Source organism: Phoca vitulina, unplaced genomic scaffold, assembly GCF_004348235.1.
Source record: "Phoca vitulina isolate PV1807 unplaced genomic scaffold, GSC_HSeal_1.0 scaffold79, whole genome shotgun sequence".
NCBI lineage: Eukaryota > Metazoa > Chordata > Mammalia > Carnivora > Phocidae > Phoca > Phoca vitulina.
The window spans coordinates 5,851,581-5,872,667 of NW_022589782.1; the positions used below are offsets into that span (position 1 = coordinate 5,851,581).

The 21,087-nt window shown below is 45.9% G+C and overlaps 1 protein-coding gene across 4 annotated transcripts in view; it reads right to left on the reverse strand.

Moving 5' to 3' along the window:
• Nucleotides 1-21,087, reverse strand: part of SMURF1 (SMAD specific E3 ubiquitin protein ligase 1) — a 110,767-nt gene that overhangs the window by 11,373 nt on the left and 78,307 nt on the right. For 2 of the 4 annotated variants that reach the window (XM_032394232.1, XM_032394231.1), the window contains exons 2-12: nucleotides 20,549-20,587; nucleotides 19,275-19,383; nucleotides 17,634-17,767; nucleotides 17,407-17,472; nucleotides 16,088-16,163; nucleotides 14,356-14,597; nucleotides 13,560-13,644; nucleotides 11,804-11,950; nucleotides 10,532-10,730; nucleotides 8,479-8,582; nucleotides 778-892 (exon numbers count right to left, since the gene is read on the reverse strand). In XM_032394232.1, coding sequence (XP_032250123.1) covers nucleotides 778-892; nucleotides 8,479-8,582; nucleotides 10,532-10,730; nucleotides 11,804-11,950; nucleotides 13,560-13,644; nucleotides 14,356-14,597; nucleotides 16,088-16,163; nucleotides 17,407-17,472; nucleotides 17,634-17,767; nucleotides 19,275-19,383; nucleotides 20,549-20,587 — 1,316 coding nt within the window. Of the gene's footprint in view, nucleotides 1-777; nucleotides 893-8,478; nucleotides 8,583-10,531; nucleotides 10,731-11,803; nucleotides 11,951-12,845; nucleotides 12,924-13,559; nucleotides 13,645-14,355; nucleotides 14,598-16,087; nucleotides 16,164-17,406; nucleotides 17,473-17,633; nucleotides 17,768-19,274; nucleotides 19,384-20,548; nucleotides 20,588-21,087 lie in introns of all 4 variants that reach the window. The other 2 variants (XM_032394234.1, XM_032394233.1) reach the window with 2 other exon arrangements.

Consider the following 21,087-nt stretch of genomic DNA (forward strand, 5'->3'; position numbering starts at 1 on the left):
GCGCCCAAGTCCACTGCATTACCGAGAAAGAGAGCGGAGGGCAATTCCCCTCCTTCTACCATCCCTCCCGAGTCCCTGGAGAAAGCGGAAGAGAAAAAACCCAAAGAAGGAAGAAAAAACAAAAAAGGAACATAGAGGAAAATTCTCTGCACATGAAGCAGAAAAACCAGAGCTGTTCTGGTTTTTAACGGGGAAACACACATCTCTGCTTTCAGTCGGAATTAGAATCAGAATTCATCAAAACCTCATTGCCATCTTGGTAAAAGACTCTGTTCTGTCACATCTGAATGCCTGTAGAGGAGAGCTGGTCCCAGACTTTGCCTCAGGGGCCGTGGGCCCAGCAGCGGTGACCATGGGACACAACCCCACGGGGAGAGTCCTCCACGAGCACTCATGGCCAAAAAGGCCAATCATGGAAAATTCCAATTTTGACTGGGAGGAGGATGGACTTCATAGCCCACGTCTCAGAATGACACGGTCAACAAATACAGTCCTCATACCTCGGTTCCCCCAACTGGCAATAAAGGGCTTTGAGTATTCTAAGCAGCTCAGTTTCACTCTTGCTGTCTTTGAAAATAACATAACCAGTGATCCCAGGCACAAAACACAAAGGAGAGAAATCATCCACCTTAATCCAGTTCCACTCTCCTTTTCAGTGTCTATTTACCAGAGACTCTGAGTAAGTCTACAACGAGTAAACCAAGGATAGAGACCAAACCTGAAAATCCCTTTAAAAAAATGTTCCAATTTGCTCCCTCTTTATTCGCGAATACTTACGGGGTTGATTGAAGAGTCTGGGTTGATTTGCAACATGTAAATGTTGTCCGTAGAATATTGGAAGAGTCCATAGTACGGATTCAACATTTCATGGCACAATAAATAAAGCCACTCCCTAGGAACAAAAACAATGAAAGTCATTTTATACGTGCGGAAGTGTCCGGTCTTCTGTCTTACCAAAAGGACTGATTCCCTGAGCCCTGGAAGGCCCCACTGGCAGGATACCCTGCTCTGAGAGAAGGTGACTTGCACAGACTGGGAAGTAACAACTTGCTTCTGGTCGAATGAGAGATGGCTTTTCTGGCCCAGATCCCCCACAGCTCTGAAGCTGAGGAAGACCCATGGTGGACTAGAGTCAGGACCGCCTCCCAAGGGCAGTGTTCTCAACAGTTACCTTATCACCTCAGCTAAGATTTTCTCTGCTACTGTGCAAAGGTCCACATCTCAGGTGATGATGTTCATGATGAGGTAATAACGGACAAAAGTACAAGAGATCCTACTTTTATTTTTAAAAGAGTGTGCATGCACGCACATATACATAAAACAGGAAAGATATCTACGCAAAGAGAAAGAGGAGGAGGATTTACACTGACACACTGACAGTAATTAACGAGAATTAGCATTCTGGGGCATTTGCAGTTTTCTTTTGCTTCTTTCTAGAAAGTTTTAAAATTTCCACTTGTAACATGTTATCAACACTTAAGTGAGGAGAAGATATTTCACAGTCTGGGAAGATGGATTAAGAACGATTTTTGCCCTTCATAATCTTCTATCTTGTCGAATTCTTATCTTTTGCCATAAACATTTATTGCTTTTTTTTCTTTTGAGAGAGAGAGCACAGAAGCATGGAAGGGGCAGAGGGAGAGGGAGAGAGAGAATCCTAAGCAGGCTCCACGCCCAGCAGAGAGCCCAACGTGGGGCTCAATCTCACCACCCTGAGATTGTGACCTGGGCCAAAATTAGGAGTCGGACGCTCAACCAACCGAGCCCCCCAGGCGCCCTGACATTTATTGCTTTTATAATTTAAAAAACAAGCTTAATACTTACTAAGATTAATTCTAATGGTTCTAAAATCTGGATGGGAAATCTAAGAATAAATTATTTTCAGAATTCCTGTATATTCCAATCATTTCATTATAAAAAAAAAAAAAGCCCCAAATCAGAAACCATCAAACAAAACAAGCATTCTCAATAGAATCTGTAGGAATCTGGGGAAAATATGGGGAAAACCGTACACAAGCACCTGTGGCACTTCTTACAAAGACTCTTTTCTTCTTTCTATTCAAAATTCCTTTCAAATGGATAAATTTCATTAAGATAAACAGCCCCAAGTTCTATTCTGGAATTTCTTACTCTGTCAAATAGAAAAGGCAGAGAATTGAGAAACATTATGAAAGGATAAGCACATGTGCAAATAATCCAAGAACACTGTGAGAATACACAAAAAAAGATCAGACCACAACAAAATTATGTATCAAACTCAAAAGAACAGAAAGGAAGTGCTGGAAGCAATGAGACCCCAAATGTTACAAAATTCTTTACTAGAAAGGCAGAATTCCCCAACTGTAAGACCTGGATTCATCCCCAAGTTTTAGAGTTTGGGTTTGAGAAGAGTCATTTTCAAAAGCCAAGGACCTGCAACTGTCTAGACAGGAAATGATTAAAACACAAGCAAACATTCTGACCGCGTCACGCACGAGGTAGGGAGGCATATTGGGTATGTTAAAGGAAGTGGTAAGGGGAGCGCTAACTATACAGGCAAAATGGTTTTTTAACAATACAGGAAATGGTTCAGAACCAAACACTGGGGAAGTGAGTGTAGACTGATTCTCATCGACCAGATAATGAATGCAGGCACACACACGGGATTTAAATCTCTCCATAGCTCTCCGAGATAGGTCTGATCCCCTGTAGACGTGAGGAAGGATCCGAGGGGTGAAACAGTGCAAGACCCAACTGGAGGCAGGAAAGCCAGGACTCACAGCTCTTTCCATTAGAGCACCGTGTCAACCAAGGGAGCTCCCCAAAGACCTCTCCACGTGGAAGACTTGATAAAAACGGGATATGCGGAAGGAACAGAACTCCTACCACACGAAACCAAGCTATTCACATGTGTGCCTGGGAATATGTAATACCAGCCATGCAAAGGAACGATGGTAGGTTGGAACAGTTCAGGATACTGAATTTCTCAGACTATAAAGGAAATAGCATAGAAGAGAAAATGCAAGTAGTCTGATTTGAACTGTTGGGGCAAATATGAATACATAACTAGGAAGATTCTCAGCTACAAAGAGGGACAGAAAACCTAATCCTCTTGCCCAGAGACAGAATTTGTGTTATCAAGGGCAAACAGAAGTTACATTTGCCAAAAGAAAGATGGTTTCTAGCATCAAGATTGAGAATTTCAAGGAAGAACCTTGGGATAGTCTTGAAAAATGTTTCCCATGGAGAGCTGGTGCTGATGTGAGCTCACTGCTAGACAAACGCATGCCTTTCTGTACCCTTTATCCCCGGTGGACTTGGCAGGAGGGTGGGAGGAGGGCAGAGACAGGCAGTGGGAAAAAGGTGGAAGAATGATTCTATCCAGGGCCAAAGGGCAGATCGTGACTTCTTGCTTTTTAATTCTTTTGGCTGCTGAAAAAAAATCCCAGCTCTACCCAGAAACCAAATGAGGCCACTTATAATGCTTGTCAGAACATAATTTTTCTTGGGGTAGCTGCTGTAGGGCTGAGAATTTGCCCTAAATGGAGAGCATGTGACATTGTCCTGTCCCCTGACTTCCCAAGACACAGGGGCCTCCTTGGTAGCCTCTACCAGAGCTGGGGTTTTAGAATTACTTGTGTAATTCTTTCATTAATGTCTGTACCTCATGAGATTGAGAACACATTTGGATGGGGACTTTGGAGGGGTGAAGGGGGCAGAGAACACGTTACTTTGTTCACTATTGTATCCCTAGTGCCTAGTACATGGTGGAGTCTTGACATTTAATGGTTAATGAATAAACACAATTCTTACAAGAGCATACAAATTATAGGGGTGTTCTTGAAGAAGATTCAGTCATGTGAAGACTGCGTCATAGATGATAATTTAATTTTCTCATTTTATATTTTGTTACCATGGAATCAGTAAATGAGTATGTTACGATAACATAAAAAGATAAAAAAGTGCCGGAGCAATGCGGCCACTGTGAACAACAGTATGGAGGTTCCTCCAAAAATTAAAAATAGAAATACCGTGTAATCCAGTAATTCCACTACTGGGTATTTACCCAAAGAAAATGAAGACACTAATTCAAAAAGTCTTAAGCGCTCCTATGCTTACTGCAGCATTATTTACAACAGCCAAGATATGGAAGCAACCTCAGTGTCCATAGACAGACGAACGGGTAAAGATGGGATGTACACACACCAGGGAATGTGAATCATAAAAGATGATGAGATCTTGCCATTCGTGACCACATGGATGGACCCAGAGGGTATGATGCTGAGTGAACTAAGTCAGATAGAGAAGCACAAATACCATATGATTTCACTTATACGTGGAATCTAAAAAATACAACAAACCAAACGAACAAAGCAGAAACAGACTCGTAAAGACAGAGAACGGATGGTTGCCGGAGGTAAGGGGGCTGGGGAAGGGGCCACGAAATGGGTGAAGGGGGGTGGGAGGTGCGGGAACGAGGCAGAGTCACGGGGAGGAAAGGCACAGCAGAGGGTCACGGGCAGCGGCTGGGCGGCAGCGCTCGCTGCACGGTGACAGGTGGCGGCCACACCTGTGAGCAGAGCATAAGCGTTTACGAAACCCTGTGTTGCACACCTGAAACTGATGTCATACTGTGTGTCAAGTATACTGCAATAAAACAACTCGGGGATGAGCAAGTGAAAATAAATAACTAGACTGCTCAGAACCACCACTTCTGTTCATGTTAAGAAAACCTGCTGAAGCACTGGAAGTCGGAATCTCCCAGAAGCAGGGGGAAAACAAGCCAAGACGGGAAATAAAAGAAAAAGAGGAGAGACCAGAAGCGTCCATCCAGGGAGTCCAGCTCGGAGTAACAGGCACTTCAGCAAGAGCAAAGCAGGGAAACGGAGGGGAGGGAATCCCGTGAGCAGGAAAAAGCCGCTACTTCAGTGGACTCTTGTCGAGAGGGGCTCCTCTGGGAACTGGGGACTTGGTGAGGACAGGACCGCTCCCGAGTGCACAGGCCATGCAGGCCGGGGCCACAGGGGACGCGGGGAACTCGGGGGCAGGGAAGGACCCCGGGGGGAACGTGTGAGCAGACCCCAGAGAACAGAGGGAATAATCTACGTGACAATCTCAGGACACTCTAGGCAGAGGGGACATGAAGGCAAAGGCCCGAGGCAGGCCACGGCGAGAGTGCAGCGGCCGGAGGGCAGAGGCCATGGGCCAGGCCTGGGTGCACCTGTGGGGTGTTAGCTAGGAGCTTGGGGCCAGGGGAGGACCGGCAGAGTCTCCAGAAAGCTGGCGGAGGCCTATGCAGGACAGTGAGAAGCAGGGGGGCAAGGGGGGGGGCGGCAGAGGGGCCACAGGTGGTCTGGGCAGGGCTCTCTGCTGAGGACCACGGATGGATCTCTGGGAGGTGACAAGGGAGGGGGTGAGGGCGGGCTGGGCACCGAGGAAGGAGAAACAAGAAGCTAGTATGAGGGGGCCATCAGAGATTCGGGACCATTAGGTTTAGGAGGCTTTACAAATCCCTAAGAAGAGCCCAGGACAAACAGGTGCGGTGTTGAGGGGAGCGAGGGGTGGGGTCCAGGCGCAGAGACGGAACCCAGGGCGCACTCAGGCGACTCCGGGACTGAGCCAGGGGCTGCTGATGCTCCAGGGTGAGGAGCACCCGCATAGGGGACCGGCAGGAGGCAAACAGAGAGAGGGTGGTGTCCCAGAACCAAGTGGAAAAAGTGCTTCGAGAAGAGGGAGTGACCAACGATGTCAGGAGCTGCTGACAGACAGGACAGATGAAGGCCGCAGAGTCATCGTGGGGTCGGGGGAGATGTAGGCCGGGGGGCAACCCTGACCAAGGAGCTTCAGAGGGCAGAAAGGTTTGCTGGGGAGAGTGGGGGAGGGGGCGTGGAGAGGAAGCGAGGGATGCGGAAGCAGGGCTGGGGATGCGCACAACTCTCGCAACGGGTTCTGCTCCAAGGAGAACAGAGAAACAGGTCAGTGACTGAGGGAGTAGTTTTTAAAAAATTTGTTTTTTTCCTGGAATTTCTCATTGCTTTTCTTTTTACTTTGCTCTATTTGCCTTTAGTGCCTCCTTAAAGCGTAGACAGGGAGGGGATACAGTGTCCAGCGAAGGTCTGGGGGGCATGTCTGTTTAAGAAGTAGTTGTAGCGCATGCGTATGGAGATGAGACTGATCCGAGAGAAAGGAACATTCTGAGGAAATGAGATAGATGCGAACAACAGTAGGAGCACGAGGACCTGGCTGCGTTGTGCGAGGGGCAGGGCCGCTCTTCTATGGGAACACACCGTGGGGCATATGGGGCCCCACGGGTCTAGATGCTGGCAGACTGGATATTTGGTGGCAGTGAGGAAATACTCTCTACTTTGCTTCTGGGTCCTCAGTTAAAGTGAAGCAAAGTCAGCAGCTGAGAGGGAAGCTGGGCGGGAGCGAGGGAGAGGTCTGAGGACGCGTACAGGCCTCCGGGAGGCGAGAGAAGCATCGAGAGAAGCACAGCATGGCTGCAGAGGCCGCTGAGACCTCCCGGAGGCTGGCGTCCCTAAGGGGGAGAGAGGCCAGCAGTGTGGCGCCCATCTTCCTCCAGCTACCCGCCACCGCTCAGCCGAGGCTCAGCAGCCCCAGGATGGGACTATTGGAGGTTTTGCTGGACAAGTGCAACAAATGGAAAGAGGAGCAAGGGAGTGATGATGGTGGTGGATTACATGTCAGCAGGAAGTAAGGAAGGGAAGGGGGGAGAAAAATAGAAAAGAGGCGGTAGAGTCTGGATGATGGGTGGTCCTGGATGGGGCTAAATTACTTCTGGTGAAGGAAGGACTAAAATCAGGTTGTCATCAGACCACCCGCGCAGTGACACTGGGTGCGTTTTCGAAGGCCTGAATGAAAATTACTTTCTTGGGGCGCCTGGGTGGCTCAGTCGTTAAGCGTCTGCCTTCGGCTCAGGTCATGATCCCAGGGTCCTGGGATCGAGCCCTGCATCGGGCTCCCTGCTCGGTGGGACGCCTGTTTCTCCCTCTCCCACTCCGCCCTGCTTGTGTTCCCTCTCTCGCTGTGTCTCTCTCTGTCAAATAAATAAATAAAATCTTAAAAAAAAAAAAAAAGAAAGAAAGAAAAGAAAAGAAAATTACTTTCTTCCTAGAAGTCTATAAAAAAAGCAAACTATTAAAGTGCAAATTAACAGACCTTGGAAGATTCACCTCCCACAGGCCCTTTCTAAGAAAGCTACTTCAGGATATACTCCGGTAACATGAGGGAGTAAACCAAGGAAGAGGAAGCTATGGGATCCACAAATCAACGCTCTGACCTAGGAAAGCAGCAAAGGCCCATAACAATGATGGTGCAGAAGGCCCAGAGAACCACCAGTCAGGACTGGACAGTCCTGAGAGACACACAGAAGAAGCGGGCAAGTGGGGGGTGGCAAAAGATGAAGCTTAATGGGGCAATAAAGACAAAGCCTGTTTTTTTAAAAAAAAAAAAAAAAAAAGACAAATATGAAGAAATTCTTGGAAAAATTAAAATTTGTTCAAAACGCTAAAATAAACTCTAGAATACCACTTAACACCTCAGTGAACAATATTTACATGGTCATGATAATATAAACAATGTACTGATTTTCAACTCTTAAAAATAATAGGTAGACAAGCACAGGCTACAGAACAGACTATGAACCTTCAACCTTGATGACGTAAAAGTATGCCAGATGCCAGGATGTAGGAGGTAAAGGGGGAAAGGATTCCTGAAGGGGAAGTCAGGAGGATTTATGTCCTTTTTGCTTTTGAAAAAAGAGGTCAAGAGATCATGTCTCTAGTTGACAAACCAAAAATAATGGTGAAAACACAGTATGTAGAGTTACAAAGACAATGAAAGAAGATCTACAAATGGCGACAGCACCAAACTAGGAAGTGAGAGTATTAAATTAGATCCTCACCACAAGCATTACCCAGTCTGTGTCTATGACCATACATCCTGAAGTCAACGCATAATGTCTGAACTTGGCCAATTTAGTGACATAACGTTACCTATTAGAAGAAAAAGTTAAAAGAGCAAAAAAGGCAGTTGTCGCAAAGGTGTAAAGAGGTAAGATGGGAAATAACAGTTTTTCATTCTTCTATTTTTAAGATCATTTGCATGAATGATTTTGACCGAGTCACTTTGCAAAATTCCTTTGACACCAGTGCCCCGAAAGTCCTCTCCTGGGAAAAGCAAGGCTGCTTCGCTCCCAGATTGATTTCAGGAGCAGGTCCCTCGTGTTTCAGGTTCAGAGCTGCCAGATGAAGCGGGGGATGGGGAGGGTGGTTGAAAAGTTGAAACCTATCTTTCCAAGAAGTAAATTCCGGGTGAAGGAGATGTGCCTTCTGGTGGCTGTGACACAGCCTTGTTCCCAGGAGCACGGAAGGCCATGCGGGGGTCCTGACTGCCCCAGGACAAGCGCCCTCAAAAACCTCCCGTCCCGGCGGCCCAGAGCCCTGTGCAGTAGCAAGTGGGGCCACCCCAGCTCCTCACCTCGCCACTCCGCCATAATCCAAACCTTCTTCTCCCCGGAACTTCACCATCAGCCGCTTCTTCAGATCCTTCGGCCGCATCTTCATGATCTGGCGGTAAGACTCCTGCTCAGCAAAATGACAGTGTCAGAAGAACAGGTGGCATTCTTAGAGTTATAGAAAGGTGAAAGGTTGTCGGTGATGGAGCCCAAATCAGGATGCACATTCATTTAAATCCGAGTCTGATCTGGTTCCCATTCAGAGTGTTGATTCGGTGTCCCGTATGCGGCGGTTTGTCACCTGATCTCCCCAGGTCTCCCTCAGAAACGACAAGGCAGCCCGTGCGGGGCAAAACCACACCGAAAGGACACACACACCCCCATTTTCAGCACAATCACTAAAGGCTTAACAGCAAGCATCCTCACTACAGCCCATGTTCTCCACACAATTTAATTTTAATGTGCCATACTAAGAACAGCTTATATATTTTAGTTTTTTTTTTTTTAAGATTTTATTTATTTATTTGCCAGAGAGAAAGAGAGAACCCACAAGGGGGGGGGCAGCAGGCAGAGGGAGAGAGTGAGGGAGGCTCCCTGCTATGCAGGGAGCCCGATGCGGGGCTTGACCCCAGGACCCTGAGATCATGACCTGAGCCGAAGGCAGACGCTCAACCAACTGAGCCACCCAGGCATCCCAACTTACATATTTTAACCAAAATGAAGACATCCCTAGAGAATCTGAAGAGTAAAAGAATTCTGAGCCTGTTTTTATATCTGAGATGAAGAGTCACATGATTTGCACGGAGTCAAAAAAGCCAAAAAAAGGGTTTCAGTAAGACATACAGTAGCTTACCCAAAACACAGAACAGGTGGCCAGCCCAGCCTTCCCCCAGATTCAGTCTTTTGAGTGGAACTCGCTAAATGTTTGTAGATATTTTCAATGATAAGGCACTTAAGAATCTTTTCATGCTTTAAATGTAATTCAAGCTTTAGCACCCAAGAGGGAAAGAGGACACTGAGTGGAAATGATCTGGCAGCAACATGTCAATAATTCACCACTTTCCTCTCCCCAGCAACCATTTAAGACTGCTCAATGGCCATTTTGGCCGATCTGTCCATATCACCCAACACTGGCTGAGCTCGGGTGTCGAGCCTGGCCCTGGGCACATACTCAGTGCCCATCACCGGGAAGACCTCACTGGGCTCCCTACAGCCCCCGGCCTCGCCCTCTGTGCCCCTCCCCCAGCCACTGCAGCCCAGTGGGGATCTGAGTTCAGTTCTTATCCAGTCTCCTTTGATCACTTCTGCCAGTGGTTCCACAAAGGCAGGCAGGATATGGCCCAAACATCACTGAGATTTTACCTTCTGATCAGAGGGGCCTGCCTGTTTAGTGGTCTTGATCCCACCGGGGAGCTGTATGAAGGACAGAACCCTGGTTTTCAGGAACCACCTGATCTTCCTATTTCCAGAAAACACATTAAAAATATGGTGGCCAGTTGGTCACTAAGCTTCTCTGAGGAGGCAAAGCCATTGGGTGAAACTCTGTGTAAGACAATAGAAGGAATGATTGGTCCTAAAGAAACCATGCAGACTGCGGGAATATATAATCTGCACGGAGCAGATAAGAGGATTGACAGTATTATTTAGTACTAGTTTCCATATAAATCTCTTTATTTTCACTTCAGAAGTTCTTGAGCTTTTAAACTCCTACCTAAGGAGAAAATAGTCTCTCTCTGGCCATTTGTCCTGAAAGAGACCTACAATTTGCTGAGTAATAAAATCAAGACCTGAAGGGGCGCCTGGGTGGATCAGTCGGTGAAGCGTCTGCCTTCAGCTCAGGTCATGATCCCAGGATCCTGGGATCAAGCCCCACATCGGGCTCCCTGCTCAGCGGGGAGCCTGCTTCTCCCTGTCCTCCCCGCTCCTGCTCTCTCTCGCTGTCTTTGTCTCTCTCTCAAATAAATAAAATCTTTAAAAAAAAAATCAAGACCTGAAACACCAAACAGAAAGAACTCACTGTCTGTTAACAGGGTTGAACCGTCTGTGCCTCACTGCTGGTTACACTGAATCCCATACCTCAAATATTTCTTCTCTGGATACTTCGATGCGGCAATGACCGGCTTGGGGTTGCTGAAGTGAAAGTTCGTGTCTGAGGACCTTCAGCTTCTGGACTAAATCTCTTTCGTATCTCTGGGCAGGAAGCTCCTCGTCTTCCACAGAGCCCTCGCTGGGCAATGGCAGCGGCTGGCTGGGCTCCTTTAGTTGGCACTGGTGACTTGAGGAGAAGACAAGCATCAAGGTCACTCCAAAAGCAGCGGCCAAGGGAGCTGCAAGCAAGGGCCCCCCCATACCAAGCAGCTGAGAGTTCGTTACACAGAACTTCAAGAAGAAATGTTCTCTCTGCTGACATAACCACGTACAAAGATACGTAAACACTGACAGTGTCCACCACTGGCCTAAATAGAGAAGTCTAGATATGTCCTAAGTCAAGAAGATACCCCAATTCCAAGCCACTGCTTATCCCACCCATCCTCACTGCTATAAATAAAAGGAGAAATTGCGATAATTTATCATGCATCTAGTATGTCTCTGAGAGACTGACCGATGCACTAGGAGATGCGCCTCGGTGGCTAGAATTGCATGGAGCTGACACGAAAAATTTCACAAGCCGATTATCATAAAGGGGGGCAAACAATGCGAGAGCAGCCTACTGGGAACCATTCCTCAGTTTCACAACCAAGACATTTCTAAGCCCACTCACAAAATTCCAGTAAAATCAAGGACTAGGAGGAGCAGAGGGATGAAGTGGCATTTCTGCCCCCAATGTCAGCTGTCAATGAAAAGGGCTACGTGGGCTCTTACGTTCTAGAGAACACAACAAACCCGGGACACTGAACGTGGGATCCAAGGTAACTCCCAGTTCCAAGTTGTCCGGGAATGACGGGCACAGGAAAAGGCTCCGGTGAGGAGCATTGCCGACTACGGCAGCCCTCCTGGGTGGTGACGAACAGGCACTAAGGAAAAGCCTCATTTCACTGCCCCTCGCTCTAAGGGCCACGCACTCCTCAGAGAGCCACATGTGGAAGCTTCGAGAATGGAGCTAAGACTGCCGTTTGGGTGAATTTCACTGAGGCTGCAAGCAAGAAAAGGGGGCAACAATACAGCTCAGAACAGCTCACAGCTTACTTGAGAGCTTGAGATATGCACCTGTCCACCAATTGTTTATCATATTTTACTTAACTTATTCTCCACTAACACACAAGGCAGTAGATAAATTAAGAGAAATATTAGTAGAAAATATTACATTATAAATGTAAGAGGTCAACAAAGATTTTATGAAAGTCTTACTTCATGATGTGATGTAATCTTGGGTCTGTAAACTGAGTGGTTCGGTTATTATGATCTACAAAATATATTCTCCCCGAAACTGTACTTCTGACTTCCCAGCCTGGTGGCAGTGGTCCAAGTTCATCACAATTCACACTGTTAAGGTCTCTACCAAAATGGAAGATAACAGAGAGGTTTGTCCATCTGCGCATGGAGGCATAAGACCAAAACTTCAGCGAGAGGAGCCACAGGAGTCCCTGATCAATGCGGCCATGGCCCAGTTTCACTAAGAGGGACAGTCATGGTGCTACTTACGCCAAACTCCCACCGAGTCCAGCCCTCTGTGCCTCAAGTGGCAGCGACACCCGAGAGAGAAAAAGAACCCTCGGAGCCTATAACCGCGATGGGGAACCTGGTCCACCCGGGGAAGAGCATTTCTTACACGAAAGAGGGCCAAGTAGCAGGAAGCGGCTGACTGCTGTCGGAAAACTCTCTGAATTTACGAGCTAAATTAAATGCTCCAAGGTTACAGAGGTGTCTTCACTGAAAAGCTCCCAGAAGCCCGAGTGTAAAGCTCAAGGGGACATAGTAACATGCCTTCGAAATCTCTCAGTTCTGAGCAGGTGCGCCAGAGAGCGGCATCCTCATGCTTTATTTAGGGGGCTCTGATCCTAACCTTGTGCTTAGTGATTTCAATACAGTCCAGTCACATGGGAACACAACCTCACTGACCAGGTCGCTTGTCTAATTAGCACAAAACCTGACATTTCTTACAGTGGGGACTAAAGAGACACCTCATTCATTTGCAGGTAACATTTCCATTCTAATTATAGATAATGAATCTGAAATTCAACAGAGACTCGGAAAGTCAGCGACAGGAAGCTTGTTCTCAGATGAAACAAATTATGAATAGAAAGGAAATGAGCATTACTAAAAATGTTATTAGGTAGTAATGCTATTCTAAAACAAAACAAAACAAATTTTGAAAAGGAAAGCAAAACAAAGAAAAAAGAAAAGAAACAACTCCATTATGGGATGGGGGAGGGGTGGGGGTCTCTCTGACCTGGGCTCAGATGTATGGCCTTGTAGAAGGAATTCGTATAGAAAAGCTTCATCTCCCCCAGGAATGGTCCCCAAGGGACTGAGGCAATAGGGACAGTAAAGTAGAAGAGAGAAAGGGTAATAGAGTCTTTATATTTCCTTTGTAACGTTTTCTGATGGAAAATTTTCAGCACATACAAAAGTAGAGAGAGACCATTAATGAATAACCCACTTCGACCATTACCAACTCACTGTCCACCTATTTCAAACACGCCCCTACTCGCTCCCACCCCCAGCCCCGATTATTTGAAGCAAACCCCAGCCATCCTATCATTTCATCCATTGCTTATTTTTAGATGAAAATGACAGCAACACACCTTGAAGGGCTCATTGGTTTTTCAAGCAAGAGCACATCTGATTTCATCTAGGGGCAAGGGTCTTTCCAGTTACGTGAACTGATTTCAAGATCAGGCCTGCTCTCTCAAGGACCCACTTGTGTGCCAACAGCCGGTGCCCAGGTACCAAAAGGAGTCTCAAGGGGGCAGCAGAGCTGGGACTCCAACCCAGAGAGCCTGAGTCCAAGCCCCTGTGACTCATCCTCTCTGCGCTGCCAAGCTTCTTCCAGCCCAAGGGGTGCTATCAATCAGCAGAGGGGCGGCAGCGGGGGTGGGGGGAGGAAGTCCCCCCGAAACTGCTGGAGAAAGGGCTCTGACTGTGCGCAGTCTAGAAAACTCACCTTGGTATCCTGGGGTCGTGCCATGTGCTGACTCCAGTCTGTGTGTGCAAAAAGTAAACTTGGCCCTGCACCGTTGTTCTTTGTTCTGCGTGAGAAACCAGAGGCGGTGGTTAGTTAGGGTCAATTCCAAGAAGAGTTGTCCAAGAATCTTCTCAGCACAGAGCCTAAGCTTCCTCTGGGTTTTCTTTTGAATCACGGAGACGAGAGGACAGCGGTGAGCTTCTGCCGGACCAGCTCACTTCACAAGCCCTGTGCGTGTATTTGGGCGGCTCGCCCTGCTCCCCCCTGCAGAGCGGTGCTCCCCTTCCCCGGCCACACCCCGTGAGGCGCTGGATGTGTATCCACCTGGGTACTGACCTCCCCCTGACCCCAGGCACCTCTGGCCGCTCTCATGTCTGCTATCATGTGCACCTCTCCATTACATTCCTCCTTCCCTGGGTTCTCCTCTCTGGGGTGGTCAGATGCTCCCGTTTCCCTCGTACCCCGCACGGTCCTTCCCACATTCACATCACAGAGCGCCACAAGTACCCTCATCCAGCCCACACATCATCTTGCATTTTTTTTGGTCTTCATTTGCCTAAAATTTTCACACGATTGCTAAACTGGGAGAGTGGAGCAATTGCTGACAAATTCATGAGTTATCACCACCTTCTTTACTTGTCTTTATTCTGACACAGCCGTCCTATGGCACGGCTTTGCCAACGTCAGCAGTTAGGGCACGGACAAGTCCCTACAAACGGCTCCAACGGGGAGCCACGGCAGTCTCCACGTGGGACAGCGGGGCAGATTCTCTCACCATAGCCTTCGGGCAGTTCTGGTGACTGGTGGCCGTGGGGTCGGTTCTGAGGCGTCTGGAGTGACCCCCGGACCTCGGGATTTCGGAGTCGCTGCGCCTGGAGTCTTTGATCTTGACTTGGGGACTCCACGAACCTGCAGTCCCCTCCCCCCGCAGCAGCACCGGTACTGTCTGTGTAAGGGGCCGGCTCCTCCATGAAGCAGCTGAGTGGCCTTCCAGGCCCTGAGTCTTCATACACGGTTCTGGAAAGGAGAGGGGCACAGTGCACATGGGGACCCCAGTCCGAGACAAGCGCCTAAAAACCGACCGCAGTGCCCCCACACCCGCTTACTGTGCTTTCCCTCAATCGAGATGCCCCCAGTGCCTACTTGTACAAATTTTGTTCTGTCTTATTCAAACAGAAAGACAGACTTCTTCATGAGGCACAAGCAGCCAAAGGAAGCCATATGTCAAGTGCCACCAAGGCCACGTGCAGGAAGCCATCCTCGGGGAGAGCTGAATGACTGGAAAACCCAACCTTGCACTCTAAGAAGCTTGTGAAATGAGATTTCATTTTTCTTGTTTAAAATCAAATCCAAATACTCCATTTTCCTTGTTACCTTACTCTGTAATAGAACTCCTGGTTATATAAAGTACTGCAATGACTTTAAGTACTCTCTAACATACGTCTCTACCTCCTGAACAATTCTGAAGACAATTTACCTTAATAGGCTATTCCCTTCACAAGTATTTTTTAAAAACATCTTACACTGAAAACTTTCAAACATATACAAATTGAGAGACTATCTCCATAACCACCCCCCCCCCCAACAATGACCGGCTCCCAGCTACTCCTCCACTCTCCCCCCTCCACTGGATTATTTTGAAACCAATCCCAGAGTGATTGATTTCATCCTTAAATATTTCAGCATATATCTCAAGAAGATAAGGACTTCTTCCATAATCACAACTAAAAAAAAAAAGGGACATTGATTTTTTTAATATCATCAAATACCAGTGTCCAAATTTCTCCAGTCAGTAGTCTCATTTATCGGGATCTAAACAAGGTCCCCACACTGCATTTAGTAGGTATGTCTCTTAAGTCTCTGTTATTATTAATTTGTAGATTCCCCTCCTTTTTATTTCTCTTGCGATGTAGCTGTCGAAGATGGAGCTGTCTTCCGTACTCTGCAGAGCGCCCCCTTTTGAATGCTGCTTAGGGCCTTCCCGGGGGGCTGGGCAGCACATTCCTCCATCCTCTGGATTTCCAAGAGGTGTGTTAATGTCAGATTACCTCTCTTTTGTGGTCTTTAAGCAACTATTAATGATTACTGCCCAGCTCCATTAAGGCATGGGGATTGCAAAACTGTGACCGTGACCAATGAGTTCTTAAGGTTTTGTTTTTTTGTGTTTTTTTTTTTAAGTGTTTTAGGGCTTTTTTTTGCTCAGTGTTATAAACTCAAGAATTTTTGATATATTTGATGTGTTTTCATCCATTGTAGTTATAACTCTTAATGACGCTCAAACTCTTTGGCCAGTGAAAATCTCTTTCAGTTGGCTCCCGAGTCTTGTGGGCGCAACCCACTAATATGTACAGCCTCCTTTATAAACAGGGAAACCGGACCCCGCCTGTATCCCAAAGTCTTTTCCTGCATGTCAAGCCGTCAGCACAAAGGTGTGAGGGCTACTTTCAGGAAGCACGAGAGCCCAAGGCAGCAGAGACGTGAGCGGGCACCAGCAGGGGGATACGTACCCTTCGTTCTCTAAAAGTCCTCTGCAGTCTACCACAGAGCCTCCAGTGCCTATCCTGTCTCGTGTCTGTAAACTGACTAAAACAGAAAAGAACGTCTTGCATTAAAATCCAGTGGCATTTCATACAACTGTCATACAGTGAGCCATTGCGAATGTGTAACTTATGTATAATATTATTATACAAAGCAAGGCACATATATATACAGAAACATATCTACTCCTAGGCTCTCGAGTATGAAGCATTTACTCCATGAGCTGCATGCCCCCGCATACTGCTTGGAACATTCCTGGTAAATATGGAGAAGGGGGTGCTGTGTTTTCACCCACCCCATAAAAATAACAGATTCACAACAGTCGCTTCCTCTAAGTTACCTCATTTTTAAAGAAGATCTTTAATAAGGACACAGAGAGCACTTCCAGTATCTGCGAAGTCTAGATGAATTTAAATATTTATCCTCTATCCCTACTGTGAACAACAAAGACATTTATAAAGTTGCTTCTAGTTATTCGTTTTCCCCCTGGCACACCACTCCACAGAGAAAAAGAAATCACAAACAGAAAAGCATTAAGTGAGAACTTTCTCATTATGACGGTTTTCATGATGCGTACCCACTGTTCATTTGAGTCAAGTCTCTTCAAGACAATGCCCGAAAGATTTGGTGTCCTAACTCACTCTGGTATGCCGCTGAAATACTACGTTTTCTCCGCCTCCTTGCAATGCATATAGTCAACATTGGAATTACCCTAAAATGCTAATAAGATGGGATGGATAACAGAACAAGCCACTTGACGGAGCGCTTCCAATGGGATACCTCCAGTCAAGGCTTGTAACTTTAGCACATTTGATTTTTTTTTTCCTCCTCCATACTTCAATCCTAACTCTATAAAATCCCTATTACATGGAAGTCTTCCGAAGTCATCCTTGCTTTGTACATACATACACGATAGGTCTTCCCAGAGAAACTAGTTCTTAGCCCTCGCATGTGTGGCCACCACTCTTATCATAAACGCTTGGAGGGGACAATGACAAATTAATCGGCCATGAATGAGGTGCTTAAAATTATATTTGAAATTATAACCCAAAATGTTTTTGGAGCCTAGTCACTGTAACTCAACTTGGGATGGCGGGATGAAGGGAATTCGATAAAATAATAAAACCACACAAGATGAGCATTTTTAGTGCTGAAAAGATGGCCCCGGATGTGGCTTGTCCTTTGAAATCTGTCACCACTATCAGTGACTGTGTGCTTTCTCGCTGATGAAGCGCTGAATGTTAAAGTCTGTAAAAGCATCTCTTTATACAGATGAGAAAGTTCTTACCCACTATTTGGCCACGAACTGCATCAGTATCTGAGGGATTTAGTTTGCATAGATCCAAACGCTGGTCTGCAAACAAACAATTCAAAACTTAACCCAGGGAAATGGTAACTAGGGAGGAAGGCAGGAATTGTCTATTTCAGTATTCAAAAGGGAAAAAAAAAAAAAAAAAGATGCCTCATAAGCCTTCTTCAGTTGTATTGAGAGGCAGGAAAGCATTTGGTTCTTACATCCGGTATCTTTTAATCTGCTGATGGCGTTGGAGAGCAGCCTCACGCAGCCCAGAAAGCCAGCCCCCTGCTTCTTGTGGATCTTCTTGTGGTTCCACACGCTGATGGTTATAGAATCCGTTTTCCCAACATACCTGAAAACAGGCAAACTCCTTTTTAATTGTCTTTCTGAATTAGGATAGCCCGCTGAGATGTAATCTGATTGACTTGTTAGTACAAAAGAGTCCTTTTCACGTAATGGGGGCTCTCTAGTCCGCATCTAACAGGCACTCGATAAATACACATTGACTCACTTCGATGGTCTGGGAGAAGGACTACAGCCAGTTATGGAAGACGCAAATGGACCTACCTACATCGTGATGATAATATGAGAACAGAGATTTGCTATATTTGCATAGTTCCAAAGAACAATGAGAGGATTCCTAAATTCCCACTAATCAGGCTTTAATGTAGAATACCAGTTTGCACCAAGGGCTACTTAGAAACCCTCAGATCCACCCGAAGCACCCTACAGAGCACTAACTCAGACATCACACCCCCACCTACTCTCCATGCAAATCAACCAGAGGGCAGCTTTCGGGATGAGGAGTGACCACCACCTTCCAAGTCACTTGGGATTCTTGAGGGTAACTGCAATGAGTCTTGGAATCCAGTTACTAAAAATCCCACCCAAACTCCGTGCAATCTGTATCATACAAAACCAAGAATCACTCCAGGTTCCTTCAATGAAAATTTCTCAGCAGGGACACGAAAATGTAGGTGGATATAAAACAGTGGTTTTCAAGCTGCAATCCATTTTAGGAATGAAGGTAAGAAATTGTCTGATGGTTGCATAGGCTGAAAGAGATTCAACCATACCAAACTATATTTACTCTTGTAGGAGATCTACTTGTACTAAAAAGTGGCATTTTAAAAGATGGAAATATATAGAACACATATTTGCATAATAAATTTTATTTATTATTTATTTATTTGTTTGCATAATAGAAGATTTTATTCGCAAGTAATCTCTACACCGAACATGGGGCTCGAACTCACAACCCCGAGGTCAAGAGTCTCACGCTCCACCGACTGAGCCAGTCAGACGCCCCCAAAATAATGCATTAATTAATTAATTAACGTCTGCCTTCAGCTCAGGTCATGATCCTGGGGTCCTGGGATCAAGTCCCACATTAGGCTCCCTGCTCAGAGGGAGCCTGCTTCTCCCTTTACTCTTCTCCCCCACTCATGATCTCTCTCATTCTCCCTCTCTCAAATAAATAAATAAAATCTTTAAAAAAAAATAAAGCTCTACAACCAGGTTTAGAGTTTCACTGGAAAAGACAAAAAACAAAAAAGAGTAGCATATAGAGGACCTGAACCATGGCCCCTTTTTTCCTGTTAGCATGGCCAGGAGACAGAAAAGTTTGAAAACCACAGTAATGGAAGCAAACCATAAAAATCCATGAAAATGTCAAACATAAGAACTTCCAAGTATACGGATTCTAAAATTAGGCAATATGTATCCATTTGGCCATCCACTTTTGTTATCAATAAGAAATTAGTAAATCATTTTTATCTTTATTATTAAATGCTTCTCTTAAAAGCTAGATACCTACTTTCCTGGGGCTCCCCAAATGGCTTATAGAATATTCAACTCACAGATCGTAGTGCTGGTTCCATTTGGGGTCCAACGTGTTTTTCACAGTGTCCGTTGAGTGGCACTGCCCAGATCCGTCCACCACAATCTTTGCAAAGGGATCAGGGAGTCCTAGAGGAGAGGGGACAGCCACACCTGGATGAGACTACAGATCCATCCATGGGACACAGAACATGGTCTTACAGGCTACAGAGAGCTTCAAGATCATCTAATTTAGTGAAGATTACCCTGGTGCATTTTACTCTCTAATTTAGGGTTAGTTTGATCAGCAAAATAAGTTATTGCTAGTTAGCTTCCTAAGAGAGGCAACCCAGTATGACAGCACTCTCAGATTTTGAGAGGCTAGAAAACGATAAAAAATAGATTTAAGTTCAAAATTTCCTTTCTGATGATCACTAACTGTGCTAATTAAATGGAAGAAAAGGGGTCTATAATTAATTGTATTTAAACTTTCTAAAAAATAATACCTAGAAATCTTGTTTACTGATCTTTGTCTAGTTTATCTACGGACACGAGTGTTCACCAAGTCAGGTAGGTTCCTAAAGGCTGGCGTTATGAATCACACGGATTTATACAATCCGAGAGGTGGCAACATTAGGGCTTTAAAGATACACCTGGATGGGGGCCACTACTCCCGAGCTTCCTAGCTACTTGAATAAAGCCTGTAAGCCTAAGTTTAAAGTGTGAATAATACCACTTAAGAACTGAGCAGCACTCTTGTGAGGATCAGAAAGAGTGAAAAATTCATGCTACAGGCACCTACTTTATAGTAAGTGAATTTTTTTAAGTTAAGGGGTGATTTCTTCCTGCAGAAAAGGATCCTCTCATTCTATCTTTTCCACTTTTATTTTTTTTTTACACTTCCTTTCATTATGAGTCTTTCAAAATGTGATTTAATTTCTAAAATTTGACTAACAATTTGATTCAAACCCAGCTATTTTATAGAAGAAATGTCTTGTGTGTATTTGAGCTGAGAGTACTCCATCCAGCAGAAAGCAATGTATTCATGGGTGGAAAGACAGAAAACAGGGTGCGGCCGGAACAGGGAGTGAGAGAGAGCGTGTTCTTGTATGAGTTATAAACTCCGTGCCTAGCAGCTAAGGAGACTCTGCACTGTAGTCAACTTGGAAATGAAGCTGGTCAAAGCAGGGATCTACTCGGCAAAGGGCACAACTCTTCCAGGGAATATACCCAGGGGTTTTTAAAAAGTTTACATTGCAAAAGACATGTGAGGAATATTAATATTGTAAGAGAGCAAAAGCGGGTGTGTACTTACTGAAGAAGTCTTTCTTTGCAAGGTTCTTGGCACATAATACTGAAAACAAACAGAAATCTAGGGTTAGCATTTATGGAGAAGATGTTCAGCACAACTAGTTGCTATGGACTGGACTGTGTTGCCCCCTCCCCTAACTGGCCCCCAATTAATGTCAAAGCCCTAACCCCAATGTGATGGCATTTGGAGGTGGGACCTTTAGGAAGTGCTCAGGTTTAGATGAGGTCATCAGGGTGGGGCCCTCGTGGTGGGATTAGTGCCCTGACAAGAAGAGACCCTAAAGCTTGCTCTCGTTCTGCTCTCCATGAGAGGACACAGCAAGATGGTGGCCATCTCTATGCCACAAGAGGGCCCTCACCAAGACCCACGTCTGCCAGCGCCTTGATCTTAGGCTTTTCCAGCCTCCAGAACTGTGAGAAATAGATGTTACTTAAGCCACGTAGCCTATGGTATTTTGTTACAGCAGCACAAACGACTGAGACACAAATCTGTATTTGCAATGGGGAAAAAAAAAATCTAGAAATTATCTCTGCCAATGATTA